Source organism: Lineus longissimus, chromosome 3, assembly GCF_910592395.1.
Source record: "Lineus longissimus chromosome 3, tnLinLong1.2, whole genome shotgun sequence".
NCBI lineage: Eukaryota > Metazoa > Nemertea > Pilidiophora > Heteronemertea > Lineidae > Lineus > Lineus longissimus.
In genome coordinates, this window is record NC_088310.1 from 25,679,175 (window position 1) to 25,707,062 (window position 27,888).

The 27,888-nt window shown below is 41.3% G+C and overlaps 1 protein-coding gene across 4 annotated transcripts in view; it reads left to right on the top strand.

Annotated features, from left to right (window-relative positions):
* The first annotated feature begins 275 nt into the window (after positions 1–275).
* LOC135484381 (protein PALS1-like) overlaps positions 276–27,888 on the top strand; it is an 84,092-nt gene continuing 56,479 nt past the window's right edge. For 2 of the 4 annotated variants that reach the window (XM_064765779.1, XM_064765780.1), the window contains exon 1: positions 276–1,271. In XM_064765779.1, the coding sequence (XP_064621849.1) occupies positions 1,166–1,271 (106 nt within the window). In that variant the 5' untranslated portion in view covers positions 276–1,165. The remainder of the gene's footprint in view (positions 1,272–27,888) is intronic. The other 2 variants (XM_064765781.1, XM_064765782.1) reach the window with 1 other exon arrangement.

The window sequence follows — 27,888 nt, forward strand, 5'->3', positions numbered from 1 at the left end:
TGGACCACTTTTCTTCCAATCAAGCAGGTACTCGTTGGCGTAAACACTTCGACCAACTCCTTCCCTGGCAGCTCATTTATCTTGCTTCAAGAACAGCTGTGCAAAGAACTTCCATTGCTATTAGCTTTATCGCTGCGTCCGAATGACAAGCAGGTCTTCTCAAAACCCATGACATCTCTCGGAAGTTGTACTACAAACGCATACGTCATCGAGCTTTCAACCAATGCCGGGCGAGCCTGACTTGTGAATGAACCGAGGCGGCAGTCTTACGAGGAGCTTGTAATGGTCGAGAAGGCTCTGACTTGATGAGAAAAGTGCTTATTAGTCGAGGAAGGATTGTTACTGAATTCGATGCCATCAACTAGATACTCTTGGTTATGCATCCTTTCAGCAGTTCATAGATGGGTTAAGAATCTATGCAGCAGGAATTGGTGAGACACGTGCCGGCTACACTAATTCTTATCGAAAGTGGATATTTGTATCGCGACTGATAAGAGGAACCAACAACTTAACTACATAACAGTATTTCTCAAAGACATGAATATCTTAGCTGTCAACTTTGGTATCAGTATATCTGCCAGGTCAGTGCCTTCCAAATCATCGATGGACTGTCGTAGATCATATAAATCACCGATGGCTTGGAAGTGATTGCATATATCAGTAGCGGCAAAAACGGAACTACACAAAGGATGGGACCCACGTGTTGCTACTCATGTCAAATGTGTTTTCTCAGTCTCTAATCAGACTGGAAGGAATCAAAACCGCCTGAGACTGACTGACAAGGAATTCATGGCCGGACATGTCTACTGTTGCTGCCTTGGATTTCCGTCGATGATTTTGGCCAATAACATGCAAACCATTTAGTATTACGTGACAAGGGTACACAGATTTGTCGATATCTTGAATCATCATATCAAGCTTGGCAGTTCGTGTATATGGTCATCGCGAAGAACGTTATGGGACATGTTAACCGGAAACAGAAGGGCCATTCGGTCCTGCTGGAACCTTTGAGGATATCGTTCCCATCTATGACTTCGCAATGGCACACGTAATAATATCATTCGAGGGTAGTACCCATCGTGTTGTGGGGAATTCGGATAGAAGTTTTGCGAGTTGTTAGTGCGTCTGTCTTGGAATATATACTGAAGTTCGTTAGCGATAAACAATGGCTTTAAACGTTGATGCACCAAGTAAGATGACAAACTGTGTGGATTTATCTGGTTACGTCATACTGCTGGTGGAAGGTGATGATGGAGGAATCAAACTTTACGGTGAGTTGGCCTATCTCAGTCAGACTTTACTGTATATACATGTATTATGAAACACACGGCTATTTTCTGCTAGTATGTCATGTTTTAACATTCAAATATACCGTCTTTTATTTATGTCATCACTTCTACATGGGAATTTTCTTACTCGATAAAAGAAGACATGTATGTTTTATATTAGTTCTTGGAGATTTAGTCTCTGATGATCTAGCTTATTATGTACGATACTAATTTTCTGACCAGTGTTTCCTTTACGTAAACAAACCCTAAAGCGAATTGTTGACAGCACCATCATATTACCCGACCTTCTGCTAGTATACTCAATGACCTCTTGTCTTTATTGATGGAAGTCAATAGGTTCTTGGACAGCCTCGGAGGCAGGGTTTTCTCATCCTAAAATGTCAGGCCATTTCACTCGATACATACTTACTCCTCAAACATGCGTAAGGAGAAGTCGTGTTGTAGGCCCTGTTTGCAAGAGGATGGGGTTTCAATATTACTTTTGAAAGGTGCTGCCTATCACTGGAGACGTCGTTACAAACATGAGCGTCTGGGTCAGTGAATTATCACAGAGTGAGCAACACACCCAGCGTCATGCATGAGCAAGGTGCCTCAAATTGGATGTCGAATCGAAGAATTTCTTGAAGATTGAATCGGAGAATATCCTTCCCCATGGCTTGCCCGTTGATGAATTAGTTACAGTTCCCCTCCGACCTCCCCGAGCGGCTAGAACTGGTATCCACACAGTCATTTAATCCTGGTAGAGCGCAAGCCCGGCGGGACACAACCCAATCAATAAAGCCTCGGATTGCATCGATACATTCTCTGACAAGGCGATGTCAGTTTGGTCTTGCTTGGCTAAGCATTTACCGTGGCGGGCGTTACCTCGAAATTGCTTTGGCAGCCTTTGAGCTGCTCATGAAAACAACCTGAAGGAGATAATCCATGTAGGCGCACGTAAAATGGTGTTTTTTTAAAGTTTGGTGAAAAAAATGGATTGTCTGTAAACGAACTGAACGACGAGGCTTTCAGTCCGTCACTTCTTGTCAGAAACCTAATGTCAGGCTTTAGAAACCTTTAGATCCTTTTTCTGATCGACCGCCTATTCAGTCATATATTGCGAAGTGAAAGGTAAGAAAAACGTAGGCGTCTATTGTTGCAAAATAATGAAGATGCCACGTGCTTACAACCACTCGCCGATTTGTGGATTCCCTAATAAGTTAATAACCTCACGTTGATGTCAATTAAGCAAAGTTCAAATATCCAGGTGAATCGCTTGAAGAATTCTCACCTATGGTTCGAGGTCTTGGTTGAAGAATATCGACGGAGAGCTTAAACAAGGTAAAGTAAATGTATAATACAAGTCACATTTCTCGCGAAATCCGATTAGTGCTTGTTTGCCTGCGGTTCTGACTAGGATAGGTAATACATGTTGTCGAGATAGAGCTTAGAGCAACACCGATTCAACTAAATCACCATAGACAAACAGTCCTTGGTCATCAGTGGGAAATCATTTCATCAACGATGGGTTGCAAATACCCTAATGTCACCGATCTAGACCCGGTTCTGAATATTCAATTTACTTCAAGCTAGATATCTTGCAGATGTTCGTTCGATGCCATTCAGCATGTTCAGTTTCAGTAAAAAAACAATGCGTTGGCGACACCACTTAGCTTTTCGATTGTATGATGTCCTTTTCTTCCTGGTCACCTAAATCCTACACCAAGTTCTCCCTCTAAATCACCGTAAGCTATATCAATACGAGAAAATATCCCAGCCATTCTACTACAGGACATAATAGAGGCGAATGGGCACATTATCCTCCTTGTCACATAAATCCCGGCCCACACCCAAGTTCTCCCTCTAAATCACCCCGACTGTTTTAGCTCCACGTGACCATCGCGGTGTTTGCTGAGACAACCAATGGCTTCCAGTTCGAAATCAAGTCCTTGAACCTGAACCATCTCTGAGAATAAATCACCAGTTCCTTCCGTGAATGCCAAATGTGAGGTAATGGCTCCATCAATCACAGCAGATCGCCCGAAATAGCTTCACACGATGATGAAATATTATTAAATATCACTTGTTCGTTACTCCGACCCAAGGCCGTAAAACACCCGGAATTAACGGCAAAACATGTCACCACGAGTTTTTCTATCCGCTCAATTGGATTTGTTGTCAGTAATGAATGCATCCCATCCTCGAGAGCGTATACATCGCCTTGAGACGACAACGACACTGGACCTGGTAGATTCAATTATCATCAATTCTTTATCGGCCGGTAGATCTGGGAATAAATTGACGCTAATGTTCATTATTTCCTTATTGAGTAGGACCGTGATTATTTTGCGTTTCAGTTGATCAAATACTGAATCCGTTGTTTAAATTTAAATGTACGTGGCGAGATGAATTGGTCATTCTATAGCTTCGCACTGTAAATTGTGTCATTGGAGAAAAATTCGAAGAAGGAAAATTACAGGGGATGTGCCACTGCCTTCTATACATAGTGTCTTATGAATTTTGCCGATCACACTTTTTGAATTGTCTTTATATTCAACTGAACTATCAGAAAATACTGTGAACATGAAAAACGTAGTTGAGATCATATATGGAATGATTATGCCATGGAAATTAAAATCTCGGATACCATAATCGCGTTATTGGCGATCTCAGCCATCTCAATCCTCCTCAAACGATCTTTTCATCAATGCAATCAATTTGCTCCCATTTCCCTAAATTGGCTAAGTCAATTCTCCTCATAATTGCCTTCCACTTGCCAAGTATCCACTAATAAACAACCATTTCCCATCAATGTTGATATAGGAGAGCATCTCCATGGTCACTGGGGATACGCCTGATTGGCCGGTTATTGCCATTATTTCCGTACATTTCTTTGCCTTCCTTTGTCAGCAGATGCCATATTTGTAAAATATAGAAAACGAAATAGCCTAAGAGTAGACAGCGTCGGATCAACTTTGGTCTTTCAAAACACAATCTGGCAAACAAATTGCTTCCTCTTCTGCATTTCGTCAGAGTTCATATTGTACGTCATAACCATCAGGTCGAATTCGAAAACACCTCCGACAAAGCACCGAAAAGTGATCATGACTGCTCCATTATCTGCAACAACAATAGCTGTCATGGTTGCCTTACCATAACCGTTGTTGCCAGAACGAGACACAGTGTATCATACATGTACAATGTAAACACTACTACATGTACTGTATATAGTAACCGATGTGTTTTAGAATTCACAATCAAATTCCAAGAAAGTCTATACACACCTTGTATAATTTTTACGAAGTTGGCCGGCTTCTTCTTCTTTGGAAGCAATGACTGTTATCTATTTACAGGGCGACTGAGAGAAATTGGGCGTTGAAAACCTGCGACTCAATATGGCGTTTATCACCACCAGATCTAGCGTCTGCAGAAATCGATTAAGGGGAAGAGTCAATTAAGCATGAAATCTATTGGACTTGGAGCAAAGACCAATTCAGAGCTTTTGTAAATTGCCGCATTGAATTCCACGGGTATCATTCACTTGAATCTCAAGCAGCGTAAGCAATTGTTTAAGAAGAAGTTAGCAAGTCGAATCTGCTATCAACTGCAGGCATGCCCTTGAACGCAACAAGCAAATCAGATGTCGTCCAAGAAAAAACAGAATCTATTTGAGTCGCGGCGGTGGATTGCATTTCAAAGTTAATGAGGAAGGTGCGGGTGTGAAGAGGCGCATTGCCCCGATGGCGATTGGGGTGGGTTTATTCACGAAGAGATCCTTCCACTCTGATGCTGTTGTTATAATGGGGTTTTGGCTGGCCAAAGATAAAGGAACTTTGACAATCTAAGATTGTCTGGTGTTAACATCTATAGCTTTGGTTAAAGGCTTTTTGATACCAACTCAGCTGTAATTCATTTTCCCTCTAGCCAACTGCAGTATAGGCAGTCCTGTAGTACATGGCTCGCTGTCATCGGTCCCGAGTATGGGAAATTTTTTAATATTTCAGGCATGTCATGAGTTTTGGCCAGCTTTGCACAGAAAACAACTTATCAATTATCTGCACCGTTTTTAAGCAATTGCTTGCCATGTTGGAGTCGATACGTGCATGCCAATGATAAAAAAATTTGCCGGGGATACAAATTAAACTTTCCGTTTTGTGATTAGATATTGATTTCACCGATCTTTACAGACCATCTGTAGACAAAGAACCAGATATGCGTTGCTTATCTGCCTTATCACAGAACTGTGTTAGAAAAATGGAAATGTTCGAAAAGTTGGGAGCACAGGACCCGATTTTACAAATGTGTTTTTTAATGTAACCCCAGATTCTTCTCAGATGTTACTCCCTGTTTGGGTGAAGGTCGGACAGTGAGGTCGTAAAAGAAGACGAGAAACCAGTGAAATATAACACTTGATCGAAAAGGGCTTCGATAAGTAATGATTTCAAGAGAAACATGAACCGAATCTATAGAGCTGATGAGGTGCCTTCTCAGATAACTATTGACTGCAAAACAAGTTCAGTCTAATAAGCTGATGAGGGCATTCAGTAGTCGATGGGAATTCTATCTCCATCAGCTTGGGGGTAATTGGTTCCCTGAGGATGAGACTCGGATGGGGGATCGATTGGTGATCGAAAGTGATCAATCCCGCTTAAGCTGTCTATTGACTGCGGGAGCAAGTAGAGTGTGATGGCGGAAGAATGGACCCTTACCTTCCTCATCCGTGTGTCTCGAATCGACAATGGAATTCCAAATCACTCAAAAGCTTCAATCGTTAATCATGAAGTGAAATTACTTGTGCAATGTGTTTCGAGAGAGAACCAAAAAGCTTTTTCCTTGATGTGTGTTCGCAGAACACTGATCCATCTGGAGGCAGATAATCTTTGCTTGAATATGTCAAGTTAATGACTGTTTCTGATTAATTGGATATTTCTTTATGTTTTGTCGTTAGTACTCATCACGAATGATAATTACAGTTGATCGATGATCTGTCATTAAGGGACACACCTGACATGCCGGAATGCTTTTCTTGCAAGTCGATTTGTCATGTTGCTCGATCAAATAAAAGTTGTTATCTTAAAAATGTTGGTCTCAGTGTTATGCATAAGGAAGGTAGTGACGACAGGTCTCTAGAGTCATCTTGGTATACAGCCACTTCTCAGCTGTAGACCACATACATGTAGGCCTACATATTACGGTAGTCTCGGATCAAATAGAAAGCATCAACATAAAATAATTACAATTTTGTCTTCTACCTGTTTCGGTTCGCCAACAGTCGTGCTAGGATGCTTGGACCCATTATTTACCTATATTCACGAAGACCAATCATTCTAACATGCCAACTCGTACGGTTAGTTGATAAATGTCACAGTTCAGTTTATTTTTGTCGCAGTTCCTAAATGTCTCTTGGTATCTCAATATATCATAACGTTGCAGTGGAAGGAAAGATATCGCATGATTACAAACCAAATTACCAGTTTCAATTTGTATTAGATTTCGTCATGGAATCTATAGCGGGATATATCGCCAATTAATATTGATCCCCATCATGAAAACTAAAGTAACGATGCGGTAGAACCTCATCAGCATCACATCCTGAGATCAGGCTTTTTTACTCTTATGTCGAAAATATCGATAGGTGGAATATATTGAAAACGGCTGGTGCGACGGTGCAGTATCGTAGTCTGGAACACGATAATGATCCATTAGATTGTCGAGGACGACTTCACTAATCCCTTTGCAAATATTGCTAATGGTCGATTAGGTATTTCATATTGAGTGATAGCTGACCGCAGCAGTATATTTTCTGACAAAATCATTTCAGGCATCGTCTTCTCTTCCCTTAAAAGAACAACAAAGGGAATTATAAACCAAATGTATCTTTTATCTAAGGTCTTTTATCCACCCTTGAAAGGTTCCCTAAAGCATCATCCTGATGAGGTAATAGAGAGCAGATCACCCTTCCATTACTGTTTCATGTTCTTTTTTCTGCATCGATTACAAAATTCCATGGCAATAGCAAAGCAAGCACTGGTCGGATGAATGAAACAAGTAATTTCTCCAGAAATGTCTTTGATTGTCATCAGCAAGATTGATCAAGTGAGGCATACCTTACTCCAAAACCCGGGCATTCCAAAACACAAACCAAACAAACGTTTCAATTGTTACAGAGTGTCAGCCGGATGAACTGGATAGCAAACATTCCCATCATCTCATCGATATTCCTTCGAAGCGTTTTTTGTTGCTAATGACTGTCGAGTCCCAGGAAACAGCTTCCGCGGAAGCAATCGCAAAGAAGAGGAGAAGAACAGCTGAAAACACTGGACCACAATGTTGCGTATACCAACAAGCAGCTCCATGTTATACGACCAAACATTTTTTCAATGGTTGTATTTCATCAGGCAATTTTACGCCTAAATAATGGGGGAATAATCGTTTGTATTTATAGATTTTCCATTGCTTTTCGTTGCAGGTAGGTCCAACGACCATGCCAATGAATACGTTAGCCTGCGAGTACCACAAGGCCCAGCTGTTAGAAAGCATTCTGGCTCATAACATCAATTTTGACGTGTTGTTACATTGTTAAATGTACATGTTCATGTTTTTGCATACATACATACATTAAACAACATGTCAACAGGATGAGCTTCACGTAACATGCTTCTAATCACCGGGTCCTGGTATTCCAAGACCGTGGATAAGTGCCTTGTACATTCATTGCACATTCCTTGTTCATTCGAATTTCTATATTTTACTCCCACGACGATATCGAAGAACCTATTGAATCGAGTTTGTGTATCTAATGTACATCAGTTGGTGTGTTAAGCCATTGAATACGGTATTCAAACAGCGTCATTAAAAGGGACGAAAACTCTTTGGGAAGATGATAGCGTGAATGATCCTTTGATTGAGGCTCGGAGTTATACGAGTGAATAGGTTTCCTGTCTGCAGTATCTGATTACAAGTACCAGTTTGAAATTGCTTGCAATAAGGAGTCAAGATGAAAAGTATGATCAAGCAACTCAAACCTTTATGAAGTTGTTACTTGATCCTCGTCATTCATGAACATGATTAACGCCTTTGCGGCTTGGTTTGGACCCTTAGAGCTGGTCGAGTCAGATGACACAACTGTATTGTTACATTCTCAGCCAGTCTTTCGACACATACATTGATCTGTTTGGCCCTTTTTTGTCTAGTCTCCCATGCAGTCCATTTCGTCATCCTGATCGTCTGCTTCATGGGGACCGGAAGAAGCCGGTCCATTGCGTCCGGAGTGTAGTTTTGGCTGCCTGATGTCGATCAGCCTTGATCTATTGACGGAATAATGTGATAATGGACTATTTCTACTGACCGACTGTTGACCATACGTTTACGGTATTGAGCCACGACTAGGTTTATCAGCCTCTGAGGATGACCGATATTCAGTGGTATACGGGAGCGAACATTCCATCGCCCCATGTCTGAGTCAATATACCCCTGAGCTAATCGCCCTGCCAAGAGACATCGATGAGAAATGGTACTTGTTCAATCGACAGCCCGGGGCTTACTCTACACTAGCTCCTCATTGAACGGCGACCCATCTGTTTCTAACAATCCTTGGCAAATCTCGACATTTCCGGCCATCTTTCTCTCTGAATACCATAACCTGTCGATTCTCATGGTTATGACCGCTGGCCACCTCGTCCTCTTCTCTCCTCACTCTGTGACCCCATCACTAAAAATTGATAATTTAGGTTCGTTGAGAGGAACTCATCAAACCGTGATTAAAAGTCGTAACAAAATAAATGTATGTTAGGTGGAAATGTACTCGGATTCTTGTTCAGTCGACATAACATTCTGTATGCCCCTGGAGCACATAGCCCAGTCAGTATAAAAGAACTCCAGCCGAACCAAGAACAAAATAATTGCAACCAATAAACGTTGTATGATGATGTCTTGTCTTTTGGAATGTGGGAACAGCAAATAAAAAGTCAGCTGTTGGCATGATTATTTCTCGGAAGTGTACAAAATGTATATGATATCTTTGAAAGGGGGGAATGGTTACATGAAATGATGTCCTCACCACAGATCCCGAGTAGTCTCACTTGGGCAATCTAATTTAGAGAGGAGATAGAGGAGAGGCATTCAATATAAGACAAAACAATCCGCGTTTTTTGTATTATAGTATATATTTATATCGAACGAACATACGTCTATACATCTAATAAACCATACACAGGAAAGAGCACTCGAACATGCCCAATATTGCATTGAGATTCCAACATGTTATAAGCTTCACCAGAACAATCCATGTTCAATATATCACCAAGATTTACCAGGACAATTAAAGTCTTCATCGGCCACGAAAAATCATGCTTTCACAAGAAGATTTGATCAAAATAGTACCACACAAATTCGGAAATAGATGTTCGTGTGTGTGTGCATACCTGTAAACTGTTTTGAGGCTTTCCAGTATAGGCCACACAGGAGCGACCACACAAAGCATTGTATTCATTGCCCTCAAGCACGTAAATGACAATGAGTACACATGCATTACATTACGCCATCAAATAGGGTAGTCGTTTACTAGTTCTTTCTCCATTCACCAATTCGCCACGTTTGATTGTCTTTACCCGATCTTGTGGGCGACGATTCATTTGAAGACAATTACACATGTGATCGGGCAGTAAGGCCTTTACATCGCATTAAAAAGCTACTGTATTGATTGATGACCATTACATATGTTCACGGTGTGGCTTTGACGAAATTTTTTAGGCCAATTTTTTAAATGTCTGGCTACTTTTGAAGGCTGTGCTGTGTGCTGCATGTAGGTTTGAATAAGCAACTTAGCCTTGAACTCATGCATATGACATGAAGAACTTTTACCTCTTTTGTGGATTATATATAAGTCTTTATTGGAAGAAACCAATATACGGAACGATACTTGTGAATAAAATTAAACAACTTTAAAATAATCTATTTGTGATTCTATAATAACAGAAATACAGGATCGAGAAGAACTTTGGTTTTGTGATAAATGGTCAAAATAACTGAAAAGTTGATGTGAATAAATGGTCTCCATGGTAACCAAAATGCCTGAAGAGCGGCTGTTCTTACAACAAGGATGGCATTAGAAAAGTCTATAATGTCGAGCAATTTTCTTTTTAAAAATATCGGAATTATCGAATTACAAATTTATTAAAAATGTGGTATGGTTATACTTATGGCAAAGTTTTTAACAACTTTTGCCGCAACGTTTAGTTTCCTCGATGTGATGTTTCCAACGCCCCAAAATACAAGAAACCACCAAAAAAAAATTCCTTGGCATTTGTTCTTGGTTAGTTATTCATATCAATTTCAGTTCCTTGTTGAAACTTCTGAACTGCTTGTATCCACCTATTGTGGGCAAACCCACGCATTATCGCCTAATGGGTCAGGATTGGGCGTCTTAAACGTCAATTTAACGGTCTAAAGTGTCCTGTAGCACCATGCATTGCTAGTGAAAACGGCTACATTCTTTTTTACATTGGACAAATACCCATTATTATGACGCCGGTATAAAGCCGGTACAAAAATGTTAAGGGCATTGACATACCCTGCATCGTATGCTAAATTTACTCTTCTGTCGGAGTGTATGCACTTTACACTTGTACATGGTGCTGAAGGATTACTGAGAAAGAAATACCCCGCATACAAAAATGTATCGAGCTCACCATGCTTGCTCACAAGTCATGAAAACGTCACGATGCTATCGATTCCAGTGTCACCACGAAAGATACTACCTATACTCAACCGATTGGAGTGAGAAGAACCAGTGCAGAGTGGGTATTTGGATACGTATTGCCAATAGACTGACCATTCGATTTAGGAATCCCTAGATCAGACCCAAAGCCCAGATATCAGATGGCATGGCCGGGAGGTTAAGCCATTCTAGCTATCAGATTGCCACGTAGCGATAGAAGCTCTGCTGATAAACTGAAGTCCACGATGCTCTCGTGAAAGTGGGATTTCCTTTAAGATGTCCCCCTCGTCGATAATGAAGATGTGTGTGGACACAGGAAATTAGAGAGGGAAATATCTGATGCGAGGCAATGCCTGATAAGTCAATGAGATGGCTTAGCCATTCGTCAGTGCCAGATATCTGATGGCCCTCTGCTGATAAACCCGTCCATAAGGCTAGAATTTGGAAGTGTGATATCCTTAAAGGGGTCCGTTAAGATGTCCACTTACTGTGAATAAAGGCTTGTACCCACGGACGCGATTTTCCTTGCTTTTGCCGCCGCGGAAAGTCGCAGCGATAATCGCAAAGAATGGTTCCTAGTCAATTCAGTACATGTGTTCCCACTTGAGCGATGCTACAAAATCCAAGCGATTTCTCGTGCTTTCTCGTGCTTGGCCTTGCGCGCTACGTAATTGAGATTGCAAAAAGGGCAATCTATGCGACAAATCGCGGCGACCGGTTAGGTCATTTTGACTCAAGTAACTACCTTTGGGTTATTGACAGACAGAATTACGTAATGATTTGCGGGCTTGTGTCCACAAATAGTCCTCAACTGTTCACTTGGTCATCATTTTGGGTCCGTCATCACCAACTCGACATGTCTGAACCCGATTTTTTGGAACGGTTGATCCTGGAGATTGAGAAGTTCCCTAGGATATATAACAAAGGATTGGAGGAATACAAGGATCCTGACAAAAAAGATGACGCGTGCAACGTGTCCAAAATGAACTCCGCAAGTCCTTGAAGTCGATTAGCAAGAGATTATGTCGTAACCTGACATGAGTACGCTCCATTATACGCTTCAGTCGGAACAGGTTACGAAATTCGGCGCGCAACGACTTGTCGCGGCGGAATATCGCAGCGACGTTTTGTAGGCGATAAATCGCGCCCGTGGGTACAAGCCTTAAGTCTGAGGTTAGAGATATAAGAAAATCCATTGGTTGATTTTGATTCATTGTACATAAGGTTGGTGGCTGAATTGTAGAATAGGCATTCGATTATTCAATCGGGTTCTTTGTGTTGACTTTCAATTTGAAGAGTTAAATGCTCTAATCCTAGCCATTACGAGAATGCAAAAGATAGGAAATCCATTAGCAAGTTGTTCTTTGCGATTAAAGCGATAATGCCCGGCTATTGGGACAGAAGATGACATTTACCCGATGACTGACACTAGAATGCATGTATTCCAGTGTCAGTGGTTATATCAAGTGAAACCACCCATAATGAGCTCCTCTGCCAGGTGTCGGACACACTTTCAGTTATGTCTCTTCAGGACACCGAGTTGGATCCTATAGGTGCCGCCATTTTGATTAAATCTTGCCTTTTTATGGATCGAGTCTTGCCTTTAAATTCCGGACACAAGTCCACTGCTAACAGTATTGTCAGGAGCCCTTTGAATCCTCCGGTTTTTTGGTCTGTGTCATTACGGAGTCAGATCATATAGATTTTCCAATAACTTGTGTGAATCTCTCATTTTCAATTTATGAATTTAGATTGAGGGATATGGCAATATGATGGAATATGGTGCCCAAGGGTTCTATCACAAGATGATTGAAAGTAATGCCTCTGATCAGCTATGCCGCAGTGTTGACGAACTGACAGGCATCTTTCGCTAGCGTGGCCTTGTACTTACACCAGTCAGTCAGGCAAGGATTACCGACCGGCGATTAGTCGCCCGATTCGCCCTTCACACCCCTGATTCTCACTCTCGCTATAACCCGTATCAGAAAACCAATCATTTCATGACACTCTACCTTCGTCACCGGTTCCTTTAAGCCAAAATTTAGATTCATAAAAAGCTTCTTTTGTATTTCTGTTCTGTCTAATCTTCATTTTGGTATCCATTTGTACGTGTTGGTTGTCCTCAAACACATCCAGATCACGGATGATGATGCAAAGTCACATTTCTTGTTTGAATTTCACTCGCAAATTTCACTCTCATTCAAACAATCACCATCTCGCTGGGAAAGCCTGTATTTCTGTTATTATAGAATCACAATTCTATGTTTGGATTCTTTGATCTTCCAAGCTCCTGTTGAGGGGATTACTTTGTTACGAGTTGGATGAACCTCACATTATGAAATAATAGTGCCTGTCTTTGATGTTCAAGAGTTCCAGTTATCAGTTGCATGATTGGGCAATTGGTTGACTCGTGGATTAGGCTGTATAATGATACCTCCATGGTTGATCTCAGTAGGATATGTGGAAAAAGTGTGTATCCTGCTTCAATCAGTTTATAGTTCCTTCCCCTCTCGTTCTGGAGGAAAGCGATGTTGCCATGGCTGATACCTCTGTTGGATGTATAGAGTCGTTGCAATACTTCTTAGTTTGGGGACATTGAATCAGCGCTACGGCAACATTTTGAACAAACATCCAGATTTCTGCTCATGTGAGCGCCAGTGTAACGGGCTACAAAATCTGGAAGAAAAAGATCAAACTTCTGCCGACCCAGACACTGATTCAAATTAGGTCTTCAAGGATACATTATCGAGATCACTGTAGTTGGAAAATGCGTATAGGAAGGACGAGTCCATTGCCTATGTCATTTGTTGTGTAGGGGTGATCCCGCATTCTTTTGTCGATTGGCGACCGTCAACAACAAAAAGAGGTAATCAATGGACTCTTCTTTCGTCATGTTCATGTAATCGTAACAAGTACCCTATTCATTGGCCACAGTAAAGATGAACCTTGTAACCTAAGAACTTTAGTTCCTTCATGAAGAAGAAACACTTGGATGGTTTTAAGGTCAAGTTAGCATCGCCTAATGCCTTGAAAACTAACTCTAGGTGCTCAAGATGTTGCTCATAGCTGTTTGAAAATATTATGACATCATCCAAATAACAGAGACAGATTTTCCAATTCAACCCTCTTAGCACAGTTTCCATGAGACGCTGGAATGTACTTTGGGCTGATTTTAAATCAAAGGGCATGACATTGAAATGATATAACCCCGAATAAGTAATGAAGCTTGCCCTTTCTTTCGAATCTTAAGTCCATCTAACTCTACCTGCCAATAGCCTGAACGGAGATCTAGAGTGCGCGGTAAAGCTGTATAATCTACAGTCCTCGAAATTTTGACCCGCGGGTTAAGCCATGCCATATACCTGGGGGTACTATACAGGTACTTGTGGCATTAGCACTGCGCGAAATAAAAAGAACATATAAACAGAAAAAAACGCGTTTAGGCCTTAAGGTCTTTGAAAGCACATTTCGGATGATTTATTCAGAAAAGGTATATAGGAGGGATATATCCGAAATGTGCTTTCAAAGACCTATAGGCCTAAACGCGTTTTTTTGTTTATCTGTTCTTTTTATTTTGAGCACTGCTAATGTCGCAAGTACCACGGCGCGAGATAAAACGAGATTGCAAGAAACGTCGTCCCTAAGATCCGTAAGCCAGGCAAAAAGAAGCTAGGTGCTGTTTGTCTAGTGTAATGGCACCCAGGGTGCTTATTGTCCAGTCGATCTCGAACCTGGGTACCATTTGTCGGCACCCAGGACGACATCCACCCTTTCAGCATTAGTGACATTACAGGAGGGAGGGGAGCTGCTCGAGAAAGGTTGAACACCTGAACTACATCATATACTGACGAAAACGAACAGCAGATCCATTCTAGAGTCCATTTGCTATCTATTGTCAAAGGAAGTTGTGTCTACTTGATTTTAATAGACGAACCCGTTTTTTCTTGAGCCCCCAGAGTTGCATGTAAGGCAAATATTATTGGACATGATTATAATTTAGCTGAAGATTAGCACTTGATTCGGTCGCTTCGGCTACTGCGATTTCACAATGACACATCCCTTTAAGGTCAAAGAAAGAGGATATATTAGGTTATGCAGCGAAATCTAATAATCTAGTGGAGTTTATCGAATTAGCATATGTGAAATTGATGACTTGGTCAATTAATCATTGTTACGGTTGCTTGAAGAAAAGCGATGAATTATCTGAAGGAGTCCTAGTGAAGTTAGTTGTGGCTTTCAAACACAATCAAATCGCTAAGTGTGCGGTCCGTCGGGCTGGTGTTCTGATATCTTCATGTGCATGTGCTCAGTTGAACCTCTTAAATTGTCGGAATCACTCGACCTCCGGTGTCCCGAGGAACAAAAATGAGTGAACACAATCTACGAGGATTTGGTCATAACAGCTGGGGATGATATCATGGTATTGGAAAATGTAATGGAATACTATTGCCAATATCGTTCTATCAAGCCAACTTTTTAGGGCTACAGGCAAAAGACGAGGAGCTTACCACCATGCGAAGAAGTCCGGGCATGACTGATTCGAAAATTCTAACGATAGAACATTCATACATTCTTTTGCCCTTGAAGATGGTATACCATTCTGATATTGCTTTCTCTTCAAGATTGTAAAGAAATGTGCCCTTAACGACTTTGCCGTCAAGTTGAAAATGTTCATATTGGTTTCTTTAGGCGAAATATGTTCAATTGATCGCCTGTAATTAAATAACTCATCTAATTGTTACTGGAGGCTAAGATGGTAATCAAATATCATTTTAGCCTGAAATTTGCTTTGTCAGATATTACATGTTACACGGCTCATCCGGCGATATTGTAATTTTCGAAGTTTTTAGTGGCGGGATGCAATTATTCTGAAGTTAAATAAGTGCATGGTTTCATTTTCTGCTGACGGCGCTTTATGATTCTTCATAAGAACATATGAAGAGTATAGAGAAAATGCCGATATTTCCTCTGCTGTTGACAAAATTAAATCGTGGGGATTTCATAACGAGCGAAAAGTCATCCAACAAGTCATTTTGGCGTGCGAAAGTTCTCTAATTTATTGATGGGAAAGCAGTATATAAAAGTATTTAATTTGGGCAATTCTTAGATTCTTGATGTAGTTGTACGATTCTTACTGAAAAATTTGTCTTTAGGGTCGTGCAGGGATGTTTGTGATACTACGGGGAAACTACATGTCTGTTCTTATGTGTGCTATATTCTGATAATGCCCCACACGTTATGTATTCCGATCCGCTCCCCCTTGTCAATATCGAGCGTTACCTCATTGAGTATCTGTTACACCCGGCGAGATAGATTATCTATTTTTATGAAGATCGTACTAGCAGAGGTCCTGCATCTCATCCCCGATTCCTATGTGGATAAAGATGGATTAAGACACTCCTATGAACACCTCCTTGCCCCTCGTCACCGCCACCCCTCGTATAACCTGAGGCTCCTCCAGCACACTTTGTATGAAATTCGCGTTCATGCTTCCGAACAAGAAAGCATGATTTGTCCATGTGATGAATACGTTTAGTTATCGCTTTTCTCGAAAGGAAGCTAAGATTTCTTACTGATTCACAGTGACATATTTTGAAACGAATCATTACGGGGGAAATGCGTGGTTGGTCGTGATTTTCTTGCTCTTTGCTTTGACCTTCGCACAAGAGCGACATTATTGATTACGGGGGATATGCAAAGAGTCGGCAAGGGTTTATCGGAATTGATACCGAGCTGGAGGTATTGGGTCATCATAAATAAAGTATTGTAGCCAAATCATTGGGATTTCGTACTCTTTGGTCACCATCGGCTTTTACCTGAGCGTATCTGTCAGGAGCAAATATGAACAGCAGTGGCGTCAGTACTTGGCCGACTGTTGGCAGTAACAACCACGTCACTTGTAATCTTAACCGTGTTTACCCACGGTGTCTGAAACCATGGACATCTTAGAAGATCGTTTGTAAGGCGGATTAATACGAAAACCGATAAGACTCTGTGGACGTGCTATACTGCTAAACTTGAGCCATGAAATATATGTTTGTTGGTCACATGTACAATGCTTCTGATTGGGAGCGAATCAACTTTAGGATAGGAAAACCTCCTTCTCAATTTCATGTTCTCGATCTTCTGTCTGTGGACTGACTGTCAATACATCTTGGTTAATACCAACGAGTGTACCGATCAGATAACTTCATAGCCCCGGTAATTCTCCCCCAAGGAATCTATCTAATGCTAATAAAGCTCGCTCTAATTCCCGTTGTCTAAGTAATATGTGGTTCAGGGAGTCATCAGCCGCAGTTGCGAAATGGAATGTCAGACGAGCCTAATACACTGATGTAGATTGTTAACATTACTTAGCCTAATGCATTAATTGGATTGAAGCAACCTCCTTGTCGAGGACGGATAATACGATATCAGTGTACCTTGTGCTGACATCGACAAATCGTGTCAGGCAGTGTCGCGCCGTCTCGTTACTGTATGCATCCTAATTCATTAAAAAAACCTGGTTTGGCACCAGTTTGGAAGTTTCGTCAATAGATGGCGCTGCTTGCCAAGCGTAGAGCCGTCGCCGCCATAAAATACTTTTTGATTGGCTACGCGCTATAATTTCACAGAAGGTGGCACGTTTCATCATTTCTCTTTGTCGTAGGCTAGGTCAAATTTTGATATGTAGACACCTATAGGCGCCTCTACATGTTGGCAATAATTTAGGGAAATGTGTCCTATTTTTTAGGTGTTAGAAGGTCAGGTTAATGCTGCGGAGAAGACTGATCCCGGTATATTCCGTGTTCCTTCCAGAGCATTCGTGTGCAGGCATTGAGAGTTGTGATCCAAGACGGCTGTCATCCATTAGCCATTGTTTCCAATACCCCTGAGGCACGTCTGGTGCTCATAAACAACTGCCATGTGACAGTTGCGGCTGTTTCACCATTTGTGTGGCTTATCGGCGCCTGTCAAACCCTTGATGGCGAAACATCAAGATTAGTGTACTGGTATGACTGGAAGTCATGCATTGGCTTCTTTGAGTGGCATGTTTTCACCTGTACTCATTGTTTTCATACAAAATTCTCTTCCATACGCCATCCACAAGGCTTTTCATCAGTATCTGGCAATGATCACAAATCACCACCCAGTATCGTATCTTCCTCTGGCAAAACAAACACTGATCAAGGAACTCCTGATGCCTCCTCAAATGAGATATTCGGACAACCACGTCAATATTTGCTCAGTAAATGAAGATACGGAGACTTTTTAAAAATACAGCGCAGGTAGCGGTTCAACGTAGGAAAAGCGGCTGCACATTTGACGTCTCCTTTGCAAGCGTGGGTGTCCGCCTGTTTCAATCGTGATTGTCAAACATAAAGAGCCAAGGCACAATCCGACACATGCTTGAAACTACCATTGACAAGGTGGGTACTATACGTCTTGATGAATAAGTGGAAGACAAAGGTACACAACCTTCAACAGATTTTACAAAGAAGGTCCGACTGTATGTATACAAGCACGAGCTGAATGAAACCCACCGGCTATCATCTGTTTAGCCGTTGCACAACCAGCCTCGTTGCTGAAGTAGAGACCGCATCAGAGACACACACAATGCAGGTACCGGCCGTAAAATACATGTCTCGGAGACCATGAAAGTACTGAAACAAAATGAAAACTACCCTGAACAAATGGCTTGGTAAAGTTACAAGCGGTCGATCTAGTCAAATAATGCGAAGATGGCGGGAATCCGACCGAGCCAACTTCAATTTTCAGATGTTCTCGTATACCGTTATGACCAAGTTAAAGATATTGGATGAAAAGGATGGCTTTTACTTTGTTTGATTGAATGAGGTCATGAGAACTCTAGTATGAGTTTTAGAAGCTTTGCCTTTCTGAATTAAACGTGTCTGGTAGAATTTCCCTATGGTGTGCGAAATGTTTTATTCTGTGTTTGGGGATTCCTGGGGCTTTTCTGAAGATTCGCCATTACATGCCGACAGCCTATTCGGAGCAACATCGCTGCATACTGTTTGGTAGTCGATGGACATAATCAGCTGCAATGAATACTAATATAAGAAGCAATCACCCCGGAGTCGAGATAAGGTCGAGATGTGTATGAACAATCTCATATCAAAGAGGACAGTCAAGAAGTACTCGGATCAAGTCCATTGGAATATAGTATTGACCGAATTGTCATGAAGAGGATTGAAATATGAGTGAGATCACACTATTGGAGTGGAAATATTAGTACGATCTGACTATTGGAATGGCATTTAAGACCAACCCGTGATCCAGTGGCTGGATGAATGTTATACGAGGACATTGGAACCTTTTCATCTCATTGGGGGTATGTAAGAAAAAGGCAGCTAGCTGGTCATGCCAGTTGTGGAATATTAAGAATAGGCAACTTCTAAAGGATATTTCTTTTGGTTCATGGATTCATTAAGAATATAGTTGATTTAGGTGACGAGGGAGTGACAAATTAAAACCTAGCTTTGTGTGTCCGTCTTACATCTGCAGAATATTTTGCAACACAACATGTGTAGCCTGCTAATTCAGGGTTTGTGGTCTTTTTCAACAATCCTTTGAGAGATGACTGGATACAAAACGAACGTCTAACCAGTTTTCACGAGGTGTGTTGCCATTGGCTAAGTGCTGTCGAGGAAACAACTCCATCAACAATGTCCGGATTCAGTGTCAGTTTCTGCCTCATATCATAATATACATGTCTACGGATATCGATATGGCAACCAGAGTAACAAATTTATCAGGATATGACATACTGCTAGTGAAAGCCGATGACGGAAGGATCAAACTTTATGGTGAGCATAGTTTTAGTTTAGGATTATAACACAGCAAATACTTGAATTGAGTTTACAGATCAGACTATTCCATGATGGTTGAGTCGGTCTGTGACGCTTCTTCTTGGGAAGTATTTTAAGAACACAATACATTTTTGAATATGCCCTCTTTCCCTTTGTTGACAGTTTCATCCCGTTAACACATAAGAAATCAGACAAAAACCACTATTTTCTCGTCGAAGATGATGATCAAATTTACCAAGTCCATTAGGCTTATTCGTCTTCAGGCAAAACACCACTCTTTATCAAGGAACAGAAATTTTGTATACATACGCAGATGCCGTGAGAGGATGAATGACGGTAACTAGGTTTACAGCTAATTCGCCAATGTTTAATGGCCCGGGGTGGGGCGATGCGTGAGATATAGTGTACAATGTAATTTATATCAAGGAGCAATTTGTTGAAAAATTGCTAGTTGATGAAGGGCAGTATTTTAATGAAGATATCATTATTGAGGAACATTAACAAAATGAACACCTTCTCAGAACACAAACTGTACGCATGTCATTATAATTCTTTACAAGTGACAGTCTGCTGCTATATACAGTTCTTGGTCAGACATCAGGCAGATGCAAACCTCTCGTCCCCCGACCAGATCTGTAGCAACAATTAGCTCAACTTACATTTATTCATACAACTGCAACTTTGTATTCCCAATTCAAACCCGTAACCAACAAGTGTTATTACGAGGATAGCAACCCTCCTGGTGTTTTTAAGGATTCCCGCAGTATCGAATGTCCCGAGTGACCAAAGCTGCTGCAGTTGTCGCGGTCAGAGTAAAAACCCTCCCCGGTCGATGGAACACTTATCTGCTTGGACGCTTCGCTGAGACATTGTAGACGACGGAGCCCGGAGACACTGTTCCGTGAAATGCAATGCCTTTTGGCGTATTACTAAAAGCAGGACAAAGCGATGCTTTTTCCGACCAAGATCTTCGAGCGGTCTGCTGCGTTTCCCATTCATTTGCTACCTCATCGACTCGGACTATGCAATCGAAATATCATTATCCGCAGTTTCATTTGAATGCTTTGGTTGGTCATCGATCTGCCACTAGTCTGTAGTTATTGGCCATCCTATCACGGTGGCATTGCCAAGCCATCACTATAATGCATGTAAGAGATCCGTTGGTGACATGTTCCTATAGAAAATTCTCCCTCGAAAAGTATGCCGAATCGATGAACTTTTCCCGAGATGGTCAAGGTTTGTTCTCCCCTTTGTTTACATTCTGGCGTGTTCTGACCGATAGAAAGGATGGATCTCGTCCTGTCGATAAAGGACATCTCATCAGGTCTTCAGTTGTGTAGAAACCGAAATTACTCAAGAGGTGCACCAAGTGGGGTAGATGAAGCAATAATCATCAAGAGTGATACATATCTTCGAAAATGGTATGATCTTTTATATTTTCGTTATGGTAACTTCAAAACCCATTTGAGATAATGGGTGATATGAATAAAGACAAGCAAATGCTTTTATCTAAATCTCCATGTACATTTACACTTGGCCTTCCTGTACAAAACCAGAGTAAAAGCATTTGCTAGTCTTTATTCATATCACCCAATATGTGATAAAAGCAAATGCTATTACGCCCATATGAACGCCAACTCCATTCCTCAAAAAAAGACAACTATGACGCCGATGCACACCAAGATTTACGTCGAGAAAAACACACTAATGCATAGATAAACCTCTTCTTAAAGGTTTTGAAAGGCTTTAGTTGTAACTGCAATAACCTTGATTTCATAATAGAGAAAGACACTACATTAACGGAACACAAACAAGTGTTCGTGTCCTCAGGCTGTGTTCTGGTGGGGAAATGAAGATGAATTTCATTTCCTTTGTAGATCTTATTAATAGAACGAATATTCAGGTATCAGGCTTTACTAAAGTAGCTTTCTTGTGAACTCTTTGTTAGTTAAGCCAAGGGTTTCACCAGTTCAACATGAAAATGTTCATCAAAAGGAGGAAAAAATGACTGCAGCGCATCTTTATGTTTGTCCACATATCCAGACCAACAAATCATTGAATGAAAAGTCGCACAAAATAGCAATTTCTGCTTGTTGCGTTTTAGAACTCAATATTCATGAAAGGAATTGGTAAAGATGTTCCACTCAGTAACGCTATTTGAATATCTGTATCAGTGCCACTGTATTGGATTCCAACTCCACAGTCTGTCTGGTAAATGCAATACATACTGATAAAGCCCGTCTCTATTTCCCAACGAGAAGACGTAACTTTGAAAGTGGTACTTGAAACCTTTGGTAAATGTACTAAAATGAAATCATCTCCATATATATCTGACTCAATTGTATCACGTTTCTTAATTTACACATCTCTTGCTTTCTGGAATCATCTTTGGGTGTGATGAAGGATATCGGATTTGAACAAGCTCACGCTTTTGATGCTTGCCCAAGGCTTGAAAGATTTTTGCTGTCATGTAAAATGATCTTATTTATTACAAATGTACCACATTTCTCTATACATTTTGAACACTTTTTTCGTTTACTTATGACGAAGCTTTCTTACATTTTCTATACTTTTTTATCATTCAACCTTATGAAACTACATGTAACGTTTTCTTTAACTTTTACAAGTAGGTTTTAGTTCTGACTGATAAGCCTAATACCCTGGCGACAACGTGCACGAAGTTCACAAAACAAAAGGTAATGCGAATTGATTTTTTCTCAAACAGACAGTCATCACATCCTCGTTCGAGATACAGGCCTATAGAGAAGACAGATGTAGTGGTAGATAGCATATCGAGAGTCAGTCAGTCGTCCTTGTGCGAGATACAGGCTGAAGAAGAGAGATATAATGTTGTAGACGGACAGAACCGTCGAGAGTCAGTTGGTCGTCCTTGTTCGAGATACCGTAGGCTGAATAGGAGACAGATGCAATGTGGTAGACGGATATTACCGTCGAGAGTCAGTCATTCATCCTTGTTCGCGATACAGGCTGAATAGGAGACAGATGTAATGTGGTAGATGGTCTGAACCGTCGAGAGTCAGTCTGTCATCCTTGTTTCAGATAGCCGATTCGGTCAACCACAACTCCATAAAGGAAATTCCTCAACAGAGTGGATTGTTGGACGTTCTTCTTCGACTTTCGCGTAAAGTTTTGGGTGGACCACTTTTCCTTCCGACACACGGCATGAACGGCATTTTATTTGCCGTCCATCATCATCAAGCCTAACGAGGGGTTTTGAAAAATAAAAAACCTTGAGAAGATAATAATTTGTCTTCGTGACCAAATCATCATCCCGAAGCTTCAGATACTGAAATTGATATTGCGGTCTCTGGCGCGTCACTAGCACGCAATGTGACCATTTTAGCGCATGCTAATGTGAACAAATCACCAGAATAGACCCCTGATGACATGATTGAGAGATGTTTTTTCGGTTAAATGGATTGGCTTCTTTGCGTTGGTTTATGGCTTGGAGACCTTGTCGCGTGCACAGCATAACTTCTGCTGATTGTGGTGTCTCCCGTAGTCGTTTTCTGTGCTTGTCTACGAATATTACAAAAATCGCGCTGGAAAAACTGGTTGTGACATGATGTCATTATTCAAGAGGAGGTGTATTTTAACCTACCATCATCTCTCTCGGCAATTTATGCTGCCGTCGAATGCCAGAAGAAGACCGCTAGAGAATGCCATTTTCACACTACATCCATGCCATACTGCACCCATCTGACCCCAATAAGTCCAATCTCCTCATTTATAACTGTCTTACAGTGATGACTAAGAAATAAGAATATGTTTTTCTTCAGGCATTATTATGCTTTTTAGGCATTATGATAACATGCTTTTTAAGGATTATTTCTAAAGCATTGATTTGGTTACTACTTCACCATTACAGTTTACATGTAGTTTTCGATTAGTACTTCACGATAGCCAATGGTCATTGATTATGCTACTCTGAGCTGTTGATGGCAGTATTCCACATCATCTCGATATTTGCAGTTACCGGATTGCGAGCACTTTAAGTTAGAAACTGGTCGATATCCCGGAAATAGTGCAGATTACAAGAGATTTGTGTGCATTTATGTGGTTTCCGTTATTGCAAATTCAAAACTAATTTGCCCATATATCAGGCGTGTGAATGGCTTATTTGCTATGCCAGATTGTGGACAGAATTGGTTCCGACTTTTCAGTATGCGGTTCTGGATGTTTCTTGCTAGGTTTTTCCGCCAAGGTTTTCAAACGTGCACACTGTTTTTTGCCTACCATCAGTGCCATGCTTCGAATTAGTGAGCAGGCAGAAACATTGCTGAGCACAAACCTTGACGATACAACGGAGGTGAAATACGACCAAAACCTTTCCTTTTCACCCCAACACCATTCATTGCGCGATAAATCGAGTTGTTTTGACGTCACCAATAGCAATTAGACGCTAATCTGTCTTTCCTGTTCTTGCTGTGCCATTTGATGGATGACTAAAAATCTCGGGGGAAATTTGGTTTTAATTGGTTTCTAACCTGTTAACTATGATGGATCGCTTGGCCATCTGATCGGCCGTGAAAAAAATGATTGAGTAAATCCACCCCATTACGCGCAGAACATTTAGCCGTCAGTTTTCTGTTGACCTAAAATCAAAAACGAAATGGTTTTCTTCAATCTGGACAACTAAGAAAGGAATGGCGTACTAGTACGAGATGAATGGCTAGAAAGCCCCCCCCCCCACCATCTCTTCTAAAAAAAAACTGGTTATAATTTCGTAAAACTACATGTAATATCAATGTCATGTTGGTACTTGCGATTCAATTCCGTACCATTCTATTTTCTTAACACCCATATGATAATTAACCGGATCATTTCTAATCAGTGGTACGCTGATGCAGTGAAACCCCAGATGGGAATTCATTTTCGCCTTGAACCTTGATGCAGCATTGAACGTGAAAACTCTCAAGTTCCTCGGCATTCCTCCTTCAAGATAAAGCTAAGGATGCCAATAAGCGATCTGTAATTACCAAGAGAGCAGTAATCAATCGCTTGATGGTTGGTAATAGGATTTTCCTTGACCTTACAGCGGGCAATATGCTGGAAATACTAATTTACGGCTTTGCTGAGTCAGCACAAATCTGACAGCCGTGATTGAGATGATTCTACTTCAGGGCCATTACAGATTGCACATCAATACACCTGCAACATGTCACAGAAGATGGGGTTCGATTAGACTAAAATCTTTCTTCAAACTTAATGACTGGACGATGCTTGACAATAATTTTGGACCGTTGGCCCGCACTATGGTCTGGTTACCCAACCGCTTGGGGTAGATACTAGGAGAAATAACCTTTCCGAACATTATGACCGGAATCTAGCCCCGAGAGCGGCCATGGGTTGTCAGATAATTTCCGTCTACTAACCCCAACCACCTGTGGTCTGTTTGGTTCCCAGTGGTCATAAATATTATTGAGGACTTGTGGCATCCGCTCTCCAATCGGCCGTATAACTCTCACATCCATGTCGCTCAGCCATTAGCGTGTTCCGGGACATTTGGTTACACGGTGATGATTAGGAGGGTTGTGACCTGTAACTCAAGGGACGTGCTTATGATATTGACCAGGCAATAGATGAGGGATGAGGGTAATCGGAAGATTAATTAACCACGATTTTCCCCATCCGATAGATCATTGCAGACCCATGAGCCAAACATGTTCTTGGAGGCTGTTTGCAGGATCAGTCTTCAGGGTAAAAAGAGAAGGCACTTTTTAGTTTGATCTCATAAACACGCCGATTTTCAGCGTCCTATAAGCTGAGGTAATGTTAAAATTAATCCATGTCAACAGCAGATCCCTCATAATTCTTCGTATTGAAATCTCATTGGAACGAAAAAAGATTCGGAAGAAATCGATACGAAGATGATAAATTGATTAGCACTATCTTTCATATCATTGATAAATTGTTTCTGTAGTAATGCAAGCCGAAAGATTTTTGCATAGCCGGTAATCTGATCTCCCTGTCAGACACTCGATACATCAACAGAACAGACATTCATCTCAATTTCAATGCAAATTGCTTAACAGCCTTCTCTATGAAAATTGGTCCATTTTCTTGATAGGAAGCAATATAATAATAAGCATTAAATCGTTCAGGATGAATTGACAAATCTCGTTCCGAAGATTGGTAATGGTCGATTTGCCTTGATAAGGTTCCTCCATCGATTCCCTGTTGACGAAGTGAGTGCATTTTAGAAATAGCGTGATGTCTCGTATAATTCTATTTGATCGGGAATTTCTTTCCGGGTGCATTCAGTCAGATTCGATCATTATCACACCAGAGTCATGCTATTTTGCTTAAAGGCCGTGTCTCTGCGTGTTGCCTTTCATTTACAGTTTTCCGTGCGTCCGTTTCCTTATATGCGGAGTGTAATACGCGTGCAAGTGCAAGTGTATTTCCAACATAAACCAGAAAGTGACGCTTTAACAAGTACATGTAGGTAGATAAGCATTCCAAAACATTCCTTAAGCAAAGTTAACGCGAAAGTCTTCCAAAGACAACTGTCAAAACGTGACCTCCGAGTCACTGAGCTGATATCAAATTCTGCTGCTCCGACATTAGAACGAGTACTCTCCCCCAATGATGCTTCAGGTCATCCCTGAATGACTGTAACATTAATCTTCAACTTCTAAGATAGAAATGATGTTGAAACAACATTGAACCCTGGTCGGCTGCAGAATCCCCCTGTTTTGGGTTACTGTATTCACAGTGCACAATCGATTCACCGAGAAGCGATTTATGGGAACAGCACACCCGCCCGATCTTTTGTGTCCAGTTGAATGTAGGGGTGTAAGACTCGTTTGAAAAAAGGTTCGGGCAAGTCTATTGTGGCACGTAATCAGTATATTCATTCGATTGGGCACCGTGATCCGTTCGGGTGGTGTTTTGCAACGGCGTGTGAGAGGACATCAGAGCGACTACTATACTCTCCTTGGCCTCGGCATGACTTGCAACGACCCCAATAGAACCCAAAGCCGAACAAGCATCACTTGCAGATCTACCATCATCTCCAAGTATCAAACTCCTTCGCGTTTTTCGATCCACACCGACTTCCTTTTTTAACTGCGTACAGAAAGAATGTCGGCATGTCACGTCGACAATCAATCGGCGATAAAAAAACACCTCGCCACAAAACATGGCTCGATAATGGAATGGCTGATCCGGTCGGAAATGATTGACCATCGCCAGCGGTGAAAATGCAGTAATAAAGTGGACTTGCGGCCAGGATGATAGCTCTCACGTTCCACGTTTCCGGGAAAAACATAGGGCAACTCAGGAGTAGATCTTTTTTCATGTTACATGATTCTTATACTGAAAGAAATGCTTCCTGAAGAAATTTTTTAATTCCTGCGCCGACATTACTGACATTTTTGGATACAAATCAAGGATCGCTCCAGAGCCCAAAACAATGCGGACAACATTTGTACGACTATAGTTGAGCAAGATGCATTTAACTATGCATCAGGTAGTGATAGCAATTTCTCACTGACGGAGCCCGACGGAAACATCACTCACCTTCGTGGTGTATATATGGTAGACCTGTCATCATCACCTGTATCCGGATCAATGGCATGGTGCTACGCCGGCCACCTGGATTTTAGGAATCTAGAAACAAGGAATCGTCGAGAACCCCAAGGAAATTGACTCGAACATTTCATAGCATTTTAAAGTTCTTTGTCTGGTGTCAACTATGTGCCACCAGACCCAGGAACATCACGATGAACTAAATTTGTCCAATATTTCCAACCGCATTTCAGCGCAAAACTAAATTACAGGAAGCAAGCTCTTCCTCAATCAGTAGCCATTCGCAATTTTAAACAGCAGCGAGGGCGATGAACGCTATACAACAACACAAGTGTTTCTTTTCTCATTGACATCGAAACTGCCAAGAAAGAATAAGAATACTGAAGCTAGAGGAACACAAGTCTACAGAGACTCAAAATGTCCAATTAACCAGAAAATGCATCTCCGGTAAATCTGCAATTTTTAGTCTAATCCGAGACTAGAATAACAAATGTTATTACTTCAATCGGGATCGATCCCAATGGCCTCGTAGATCTTA